Below are 10,279 nucleotides of genomic sequence, written 5' to 3' on the forward strand. Positions count from 1 at the left end.
AGCGCCAGCTTGCTGAACCGGCGCTTAAGGCAGGCGCCGGTTAGGAGCTCCCGTTCAGCAGTCGTAAGGTTTGCTCTAAGTCCCGAATGCTATTTATCGCATACAGTGATGGGCCGGCCCGTACAAATTGTATTAAAGAACACCGGACATAAAAGTGAGCACAACCAGTCCGCCAGCGTGGTATTACTGGTTAAAGGTAGGATTGCATCTTACTAGATGTTCCTTCTTTTTTTATTTTCTTTTCTTTTTTCTTCTCTGTTTTTTTTCTTTTTCTTTTCTTTCTTTTCTTTCTTCTTCTCTGGGATTTCTCAATTGTTTTTCAGTTGTTTCATTTTCCTTTTTCTTTGGTTTTTTGTTTCTTTTTCGGTTTTTCATTTTTTGATTCTTTTTGTTTTCGTGTTATATTCTTATATACATGGTTAATTTTTTTTCAAATACTTGTTCAACATTTTTCAGATACATGATCAACATTTTTTTAAATACTTGTTCAACATTTTTTCAACTACTTTGTTCAACATCTTTTGAAATAGTTGTGCTGCATTTAGCAAATACTTGTTCAACCGTTTTCAAATCATTGTTCAACATTTTTTATATACATGATCAATATCTTTTCAAATACTTGTTCTACATTTTTTAAAATACTTGGTCTACATTTTTCAAATATTTGTCCAACATTTTTAAATACTTGTTCAACATTTTTCATATACCTGTTCAACATTTTCAATACGTATTTCAACATTTTTTCAAATACATGTTCAACATTTTTTAATATACTTATTCAACATTTTTAAATACTTCTTCAACATTTTTCGAATTCTTGTTCAACATTTTTTAATCCCTGTTCAATTTTTTTTCAAATGTGTTCTTGGGAGAGTGTTTTGATAATGTATGTATTTAGAATATTTCAAAGTACAACCAAAAGTAAAAAAAAGATAGCTAAAAGGAAAAAACGTGAAAATATGAAGCAGGAAACAGGCTGGGCTTACCCGCGTACGTGGGCCGTCCCATATGCTCGGTGGATTCAGCGAGTCGGTACGCTCGTTTCGCTGAACGCGATAAATAGCGATGCCCTCACTAACTCAAGGTCGTCTCGCTTCAGACATAGTTACTAATGGGCCGGTTTAAGTAGCATCTTGTAAGTTATTTTCTTTTTCTTCTCCATTTTTAATAGGTCATTGTTTTATTTCGTTGATATTTTCATGAAAATTCTAAACGCATTTATTTTAATGTTTAAATTTGATACCGAATTATGAAAAAAATGAATTTGGATTGAACAAAAAATATTCTAAATTCACCGAGGAAAAGAGCCTATAAAACAACGAGCTACTATCATTTCTTCATTATAGATTGAGATCTTCCCCCACGAGGGAGACTGGAACTCTAGTTTTTCTAGGCAGAGGTAGGGGGTACCATGTCTGTCGGTCGAAGATGGCAACAAACAAGTGGAAGCAACGGATCCTTTGATAATTCTACTCCTTCCTTTTACGTCTACCGCTTAGAGCACAGACCGTTGTGCTCCTCATTACTCAAGAGACTTCTTATTTTGCTTCCCCCAGATCTATAGAGATATTACGGGTCCTCCATCCGAAATTCCCTCGTGCGGCTATTCTCCATTTATACGAGAAGTGCCGATTGCCGTTCTGCTTGGCCTTGCTTCGTGGCTTTTCAAATCTGCCATCAAATCCTAGTTTCAACCTTGGACATTTCATAGCTTATTTTTTTAAAAAAAATTATAAGGAATTGGAAAACAAAATGTTGATAGCATTTTAAAAACATGTTGTGATTTGAACAATGGCCACACGTTTTTACTTGAAATTGTAGAAAAATGTCAATATAAATAATAGCTGCGTAATTCAAAAGAATAATTGAAAATGTTCACACATTTCAAAAATATGTCTATGACATTTTTTTGCAATTTAGGAAAATGTCTGCTCAGTTTTAAAAAGTAGTTTCATACCATCCAGAAAAATGATTCAATGTGTAACTGAAAAATGTTTAGCACACATCGAAAAAAATCTTCAACAGCACACATTTCAAAAAATGTTAATAATATAGTTAAAAAATGTTTAAAATGTATATAAATAATGCTCAAGAACATTGTATTCAAAATTATACATCAAAACGTATATCTGAAAGATGTTATTTAAGTAGTTTAAATCTTAAACATGTATGCAAAATATTCATGATGTATACGACAAATTTAAATGTGTATGAAAAACTAGACATGTGTTTTGAATATAAAAGAAAAACACAGCAAAAAACAATGAAAAATGGTGAATACAAAAGAAAAAACAAAGGAAACCAAGCGGAAAAAGGGAGAAAACTATAGGGAAAAAATCCAAAGAAAACATTAAGGAAACCGATCAAAAGTGGGAAACAGTGAAAAATTGATAAAGAAAATCATTGAAAAACAAAATAGCTACGGTACCGGGTCGGCCCAGTAGCGGTACCACTGAGGCGAGACCGAGACAAATAAGCCGCGCCTAAAATTTATTGAGACTTCTAATTTAGTTAGCTTAATACTAGTCTAGAAACAGCAATAAGTAAGAGAGATGTCGTATGAAAAAACACTTATTTTAAAAAATTGCCAAAAAGATCTGGCCCTAAGTCTCATAGAAGCCCTAGGCTGCTGTCAGAGAACAGTATTGGGCCAGCGGGCCCGACTGGACCAGCTCCATCCAAAATAAGAGGCCATGGATGCACAATGAAGTTCCCATCACCCACGAAATCGCTAATTTAAAAGTAGTCTTTCTAAATATCACATCCACCACCTCAGGTTGCGATAAGTAGCACACTGCATGCGCGTCACTTGTCGCAAACAGTGCCATTTTTTATATATCCGTTTATTTAAAACATTTTATTTCTTAAATCATGCATTCAAATCTCGAACCGTTTTCATCGTTGAAATCCTCACATCGAGTTCTTCAAAATTAGATCCCACCTCGATAGATTTTGGTGAACTTTTTTTACATAGAAAAAATCGGACGGATAAACCGAACCGGGAGCACATTTTTTTCTCTTTCCAAAATAGGCACGACCGTGCCTCTTGCAGAAGAAAAAAGAAGAAGAAAAACACATTTTTTCACAGACGTACCTCTCGCGAAAGCAAACCAGTGCTTGTCGCAGAAGGAATTCCGTTTCCGTGATGCATGGTTGTGCCTCGTCCCAAAGCAAAAATTGTCTCTCGCAAAAGAAAAATAACAGAGAACATGTTTTTTTCATTATCGAGAGGAACGACGGTGCCTCTCTCGAAGGCACAACCGCGCCTCTCGCCGAATTAGACCATGCCCCTCGCGAAAGAAAAAAAAACACCTTTTTTTTGTTTTCGAGAGGCATAGCCGTGCCTCTCGCGAAAGCAAACCCGTGCCTGTCGCGCAAGGAATTCTGTTTCCGAGATGCATGGTTGTGCCTTGTCCCAAAGCAAAAATCGCGCCTCTCGCGAAAGAAAAAACCACGTTTTTTCTTGCAATTTTTTCAAACGTTATGGAAGACCAGTAAAAAAAATCAAAGTGTCAAAAAACCAGTAAAAAATCAGTTTAAAAAGCCGAAAATGTGTGCGAAAAATAAAAAAAATAAAGAGAGCGCTCATCAGTTTAAAATGGAGGCTCGCAACGAGCGCTCATCAACTAAGTTGCTCTCTACCTTTCAATATTGCATACACCAAGTCCATAGACCGCGTGTCCTGAATCGCGCCGGACAGGTGGCCCCTCTGGTATTCCCGGGCCGATAAACCCCGCCTACGCCGCCGCGACCAGCGTCGTCGCCTCGTGCCCTCCGCCTCACCCCACCTCGCCTGAATCGGCGCCACACCGTGTACGTTCGCCGCGTCCGCACCACCACGAGCGCGAGCGCGAGACCGATGGCCGTCGCCCCGTCGCCGCAAGCCACGGCGGCCGCCGCCGCCCTCTCCAGGCACAGATCCGGCGCGGTCCCACCAGGTACGCACGCGCCGAGTCCCCTCGACCTCAAAATCTCTCCTCTGCGCGCGCGCGCGCTCTACGATTACGCGAAGCCGCTGACGAATTCGACCGCGCGCAGTGCCGAGGAGCGCGCGGGTGGCCGCCGCGGCGAGGAGGCCGGCGGGCTCGACGCGGGCGCGGGGCGGGCTGGTGGCCCGGGCCGCCGTTGCAGTTACGTTCCCTCTGTGATTTTAACTCTCATTGGTTGCTGTGCTGCGTCGCGCGCACTGATTGATTGGTCTGCTTTTGTGCCTTTTGCAGGCCAAGGGTGAGGTTGCGAGCTCCGATACGGGCGGGTGAGTTTTGTGCGATCTTCTACTCGTTTTTTGTTCACAGTAGCAAGGGTGTGATTGCTCTTGGGAAAGAGAAAAACGTGAACTGCTTCTAATTGGACAAACAGTTTATCTTAATTTAGATGTTCCCTGCATCAGATGTTGCTTACTACTCCCTCCGTTCCAAAATAGATGACTCAACTTTGTACTAGCTTTAGTATAAAGTTAGTACAAAGTTGAGTCATCTATTTTGGAACGGAGGGAGTACATATGAATAGATTGCTTTATTTGTGTAGTTGTAAGGTGCCTGCGCCTTGTTTAATTGACAGAAGATTTGTGGCTTTATATATGCGTGAATATGCAATGATCTGCTCGTATTTCATTCATAGTAGGAAGGGAAAAAACATATGAACATGTTCTAATTGGACTAACAGTTCAGCTTAATTTAGATGTCCCCTGCACCAGATGTTGCTTACTTCATATGAGTAGACTGCTAGATTTGTGTAGCTGTAATAGGTGCCTGCGCCTTGTATAATTAGACAATTCGAAGATTTGTGGCTTTTTATAGATGTGACGACTCGTATATAGGTGGCCTATTCCTTGGAAACTTCTGTCTTTTCCTGTACGTTTAGTTGAATTTATATCATGTTTCATGACTCAGCTTATCTGACACCTAGGGAATTCATGTTTCAGTTCCACTTGATTTTGCTCATTATACTGTTTGAAGTTTTTATATATTCAATGTTTTGAAAATTCTAGACACTGGTTGTGACCACATAGACCTTACTTGGTTTTGCAACATGTGGTTACCTTGTCTTCATACTAGCCGTATGTGAAGAATCAAAACTAATATAATAAAAATTGTAAAAACTTAGGCACAAGACTTGATGTTAGTAAGTACTCCCTCTGTCCCAAAATATAAGAACGTTTTTAACACTACACTAGTGTCAAAAGCGTTCTTATATTATGGGACGGAGGGAGTACTAGGTGTGAGTATGCAAATATAAAGATATGTGCTTAAGAATTTGCAGCCATCCATTTGGGTTTAACCGTTTAACTTGCTTGTGTTTGAGGTTCAAGTTGGAAGTAGAAATTTGTTGCAAACAGAACTTGTGGCAGGAACTCCTTGATACTCCCCTGAAGCCGTCCTTTCCGGCATGTATCTAGCAATAAAGAGGAAGACTATTACCATTTGCATCCATACACAATTATTACACATGCTCAATTAATGGTGCAAAAATTAGTACACCATATGTTTTAGATGCAAGCAATATAAACTCTAAACCCATCAAATACCTCCTTTAAAATTGACTGACCAGTGTCTCACCTTAATTACTGGGGTAAACTAATCAGTCTTCTTCCCACATTATAAGCAGTGAATCTACCATAGTTAGTTTAAGTTCCATCACAAGAATGGCAAGTGTTATCCTGTTTGAATAATTAAATGAATTCTGCTGTTGAGAATAAGTGTTATAGTGTTTGAATAATTGAATGAATTCTGAAGTTTTGTCTCGAAACTGCAGATATCACATATCTTGCATTTGTTGAATAAAGATATTTGCACTTCATATACCATATCTATGATTCTGCCTGTCGGAAAATGCCTGACTGATTGTCCTTTTGTTCTGTTTAGTCATGAGGTTTTGATGTTTGAGGCCCTTCGTGAAGCCATGATAGAGGAGATGACTTTGGATCCAACAGTGTGCATGATTGGTGAAGATGTCGGTGACTATGGAGGTTCATACAAGGTATCCAAAGGCCTGTCTGAGATGTTTGGAGACCTTCGTGTCCTTGATACCCCTATCGCTGAGAATTCTTTTACCGGTATGGGAATCGGAGCAGCGATGAAGGGGCTCAGGCCAGTTGTTGAAGGCATGAACATGGGTTTCCTTCTCCTTGCCTACAACCAAATCTCAAACAACTGCGGTATGCTTCCTTATACCTCGGGCGGCCAGTTCAAAATCCCAATCGTGATCCGAGGCCCTGGCGGTGTTGGTCGTCAGCTTGGTGCGGAGCACTCGCAGCGTCTCGAGTCATACTTCCAGTCTATCCCGGGCATTCAAATGGTCGCTTGCTCTACCCCTTACAATGCGAAGGGCCTTCTGAAGGCTGCCATAAGGAGCGATAACCCTGTGGTGCTGTTCGAGCATGTCCTTCTGTACAACCTGAAGGAGAAGATCCCCGACGAGGAATACATCTGCTGCCTGGAGGAGGCTGAGATGGTGCGTCCAGGCTCGCAGCTGACCATCCTGACATACTCCCGCATGAGGTACCACGTGATGCAGGCCGTCAAGACCTTGGTGAACAAGGGGTACGACCCGGAGGTGATCGACATCAGGTCGCTGAAGCCGTTCGACCTGCACACCATAGGGAACTCCATCAAGAAGACCCACCGCGTGCTGATCGTGGAGGAGTGCATGCGGACGGGCGGCATCGGCGCCAGCCTGAGGTCGGCCATCATCGACAACTTCTGGGACGAGCTGGACGCTCGCCCCGTGTGCCTGTCATCGCAGGACGTGCCGACCCCGTATGCCGCGACCCTGGAGGACGCGACCGTCGTGCAGCCGGCGCAGATCGTGGCCGCGGTGGAGGAGATCTGTCAATCGTAACGCTGTCATGAGTTACGTGTTTCGGCGTTTCGGAAGCAGCGTGCGTGTTCAGTTTGTTTTTGTCGTGTAATCAGTGTTTTTCGTCATCCCGTGGACGTTGCATTATACTGTACTGGGAAGACTGAACTGTGTACCCTTAGCTGTGATGGTCCTGGGTTTTGATCATCTTTCTGCTTGGTCGGTGGAGGATGTGTGCTGCTGTTATTCATTTACCACCACCCTCGTAATCTTTGTTTCACTGATTTCACTCTGGACATCACATAGAAGCTAGCAGTGTTGGTGCCATTTGCCATTTATTTACCACGTCCTGTATGTATGATGAGTCCTTGTTCTTGTGAAGTGGTGGTGTCCGGCTCCGTTGGATGGATGATCACTGCACTGCATAGCTCAACGATGTTGACGCCACTTGCCATGCGTGTATGATGAGTTCCTAAGAAGTATAGATGCAGCCAGGGCTCATACCTATCTTGTGCGTGTGCCCCAGAGGACAGGGCAGGAGGTCAAGAGTTCACACGCTTCAAACAGAGCGAGCGACTTGCTTGCTCCAACTAGTCAGTCCGTTGTTCTCTTGTGGTTTGGCCGCAGCTGCAGCAGCAGCAGCAGCAGAGTAGGAAGAGGAGCATCGGGGCAGGCAAGGCTGGATTTGCAAATCTGGGAGAGGTGCAATGCAACGCCATCGTTTCCATTTTTCACCCCGGTGGCTCATTGGCCGGGCCGGACAGCATATCGTGGCACAGGGCGGGAAACGTACCCTCACTCACTCACTCAGTGGCCCATTGGCCGAGGGCTGTAAAGTAAAGAAAGCGCCACGCGTGGTACGACGGTGGCGAGGCGTCCTCGCCATTTCCCAGAGTAGGAGCTGCCCGTCGTGGGCTGCTTCGCCATATGCGGGCATGCATGGTTCCAGGACGTACGCCCACGGGTCCTTCACTGGTCACCTCACCTCAGGTCGACCGCTGTAGACGGACGGACGACAAAACAAGAGCGGATGGCATAGTATAACCCGTCCCGCGGCGAGCGGGTCGTGGCGAGATTATTCACCGCACGACCGCCGAATAAACAACGCGACTGGGTGCTGCACATCGTCCGTGTCCTGTCCGCGCGTATCCACTAGGCCGGCCGGCCACTGGTAGAGCATAGTATGGCGTGTCGGTCGGAGCAAGACTGTCGTTGTGCGATTATAATTAGCCAGCGTACGTGCTCATGCATGCACCCACACGTCGTCTGTCGTTTGTCGTTTGGGTGCGTCGACCACGGACAGGACTCAGGAGGCACTCGTACGTGCGTGTTTTGGTTTGGCGCCCGCCGTATGTTGTCGTGCCTGCTCTTAATTGCAGGGAATCTCCACTTCTGTAGCATGGCAACGAGTCTGCTCTTAATTGCAGATTAGCACTACTTGTCGGCAGGCAGCACGGGGGAGGCGCCGCGCCACGGCACGGCCGGGGATCAGGAGATGTCGTCGAGCTTCACCAACACCCAGGCGGTCAAAACATCATGCTCCATTCTACCCCCTCCATCCGTCGTACAATGTAAGATGTTTTTCAGCTTGCAAAAATACCTTATATTCCCCTAAAAAACACCTTGTATTGTGGAACGTAGGGAGTATTTATCAGCATATGTACGTATGTCGTCTGCCGATGCACACAAGACTACGTACTAAGAGCAACTCTAGACCCCGCATTTCGCTGGTCCGCAAAACGCGTTTGCAGTTCGTGCAAAACAGCTTTTGCGGGTTGGCTTGGGCTAGCACAGATATAGACCCCCAAACTGATCCGTAAAAAAGTATATTCGCGAAATATTTCTTTTTACGGGTCGGCTTTGCGGGGTCTACTCTGTGCGCTGCTGCAGCCCGCGTATCATCAGCCCGCAAATGTCAAATAGAACATAATTCAACAATCAGAAACAAACTGCATTATTCCAATCAAACATAATACAATAATCATCCGCATTACAAATACTTATTCAAATAACCATAGCAAACTTAAATAGTGCAATACAAAATTTGTTATGAATACAAATACAAATGAATACAAAAATAAGTCACTGTCCAGCCCTTTGCCAATGGTGCTCAATGAGATCTTTCTGAAGTTGAAAGTGGGTGTCTGCATTTTCAATCTCCTTGTATGTCTGAAGAAAAGCTCTAATGTGGTTTGGGTCTCTTGCTGGTTTGACACGGCTACCCACATTGTCGTAAAAGAATTCTAAGTTCAATCCTCTCTCATCTTCAAGAATCATATTGTGGAGGATAACACAGCATGTCATTATGTTCTTCAAGGTTTTTTTATCCCAAAAACGAGCAGGACCACGGACAATGGCAAACCTAGATTGCAAAACACCAAATGCTCTTTCAATGTCTTTTCGGGCTGCCTCTTGCACCCTTGCAAATTCACATTGTTTTTTTGTTTTGGGTTCTTTGATGCTCTTGACAAATGTGCACCAAGGAGGGTATATACCATCTGCAAGATAGTACCCCTTTGTGTATTCATGCCCATTGATAGTGTAGTTGCAAGCAGGAGCATCACCACTAGCAAGCCTAGCAAACAAATGAGACCGTTGCAACACATTGATATCATTGAGAGTACCTGGCATACCAAAAAAGCAATGCCAAATCCATAAATCCTTGGATGCTACGACCTCTAGCACAATTGTTGCATCACGAGACTTGCCACAATACATACCTTGCCAAGCCTTGGGGCAATTTTTCCAATTCCAATGCATACAATCAATGCTACCTAGCATGCCAGGCCAACCTCTCCTCTCATTTGATGCCATCAATTTCTTGGTGTCATCTTCATTGGGTGCCCAAAGATACTTAGGACCGAAGATACGAATGATCACTTTCGCAAATCTACGCACTGACTCAATTGTGCTATCTTCACCAATGCGAAGATACTCATCGGCATAGTCAGCCGGAACACCATATGCAATCACCCGCATAGCTGCGGAGATTTTTTGATATGCACTAAATCCCTTTAAGCCCGCGACATTTCTTCTTTGAGTAAAATATCGACAATTTGTCTCGCAAGCTTCAACAATTTTCACAAAGAGGGATCGGCGCATTCGGTACCTTCGCCGGAAGAGGTGCGGAAGATATGTAGGATTCTCCGCGAAATAGTCTTGCATCAACATCTCATTCCCAAGATGGCGATTCCGAGGAATGCACAAACGACCGACAGTCGATCCTCGCCTCCTCTTCCGGTGCTCGTCTTCATGCTCCTTCACGGCAAGCGCCATGACTAATGTTTGTTGCCGGAAGTTCGCAAGCATGCTCTCAACATTCGAGTCGTCTGAATCGGACGAATCGGATAGCAAGAACTTCTCGCACGGGGTCAACTCCATCTACACGCACACCGGCGCGTCAATCTACTACGTAGCTCGCAAAAATCACAAAAAAGGGACTCACCGGTGGCGGCTGATCCTGGGGCGGCGACGAGGGGGT

General features: G+C 44.1%; 1 protein-coding gene across 1 annotated transcript; it reads left to right on the forward strand.

Annotated features, from left to right (window-relative positions):
* Window positions 1–3,760: 3,760 nt before the first annotated feature.
* LOC119307206 (pyruvate dehydrogenase E1 component subunit beta-3, chloroplastic-like) lies at window positions 3,761–7,125 on the forward strand. Its single transcript, XM_037583303.1, has 4 exons — window positions 3,761–3,938; window positions 4,039–4,130; window positions 4,221–4,255; window positions 5,865–7,125. Exons 1-4 carry the CDS (start codon window positions 3,860–3,862, stop codon window positions 6,838–6,840), a joined length of 1,182 nt encoding a protein of 393 aa, XP_037439200.1. The 5' UTR covers window positions 3,761–3,859; the 3' UTR covers window positions 6,841–7,125.
* The last annotated feature ends 3,154 nt before the right edge of the window (window positions 7,126–10,279 follow it).

This window comes from Triticum dicoccoides, chromosome 5B (assembly GCF_002162155.2).
Source record: "Triticum dicoccoides isolate Atlit2015 ecotype Zavitan chromosome 5B, WEW_v2.0, whole genome shotgun sequence".
Taxonomy (NCBI): domain Eukaryota; kingdom Viridiplantae; phylum Streptophyta; class Magnoliopsida; order Poales; family Poaceae; genus Triticum; species Triticum dicoccoides.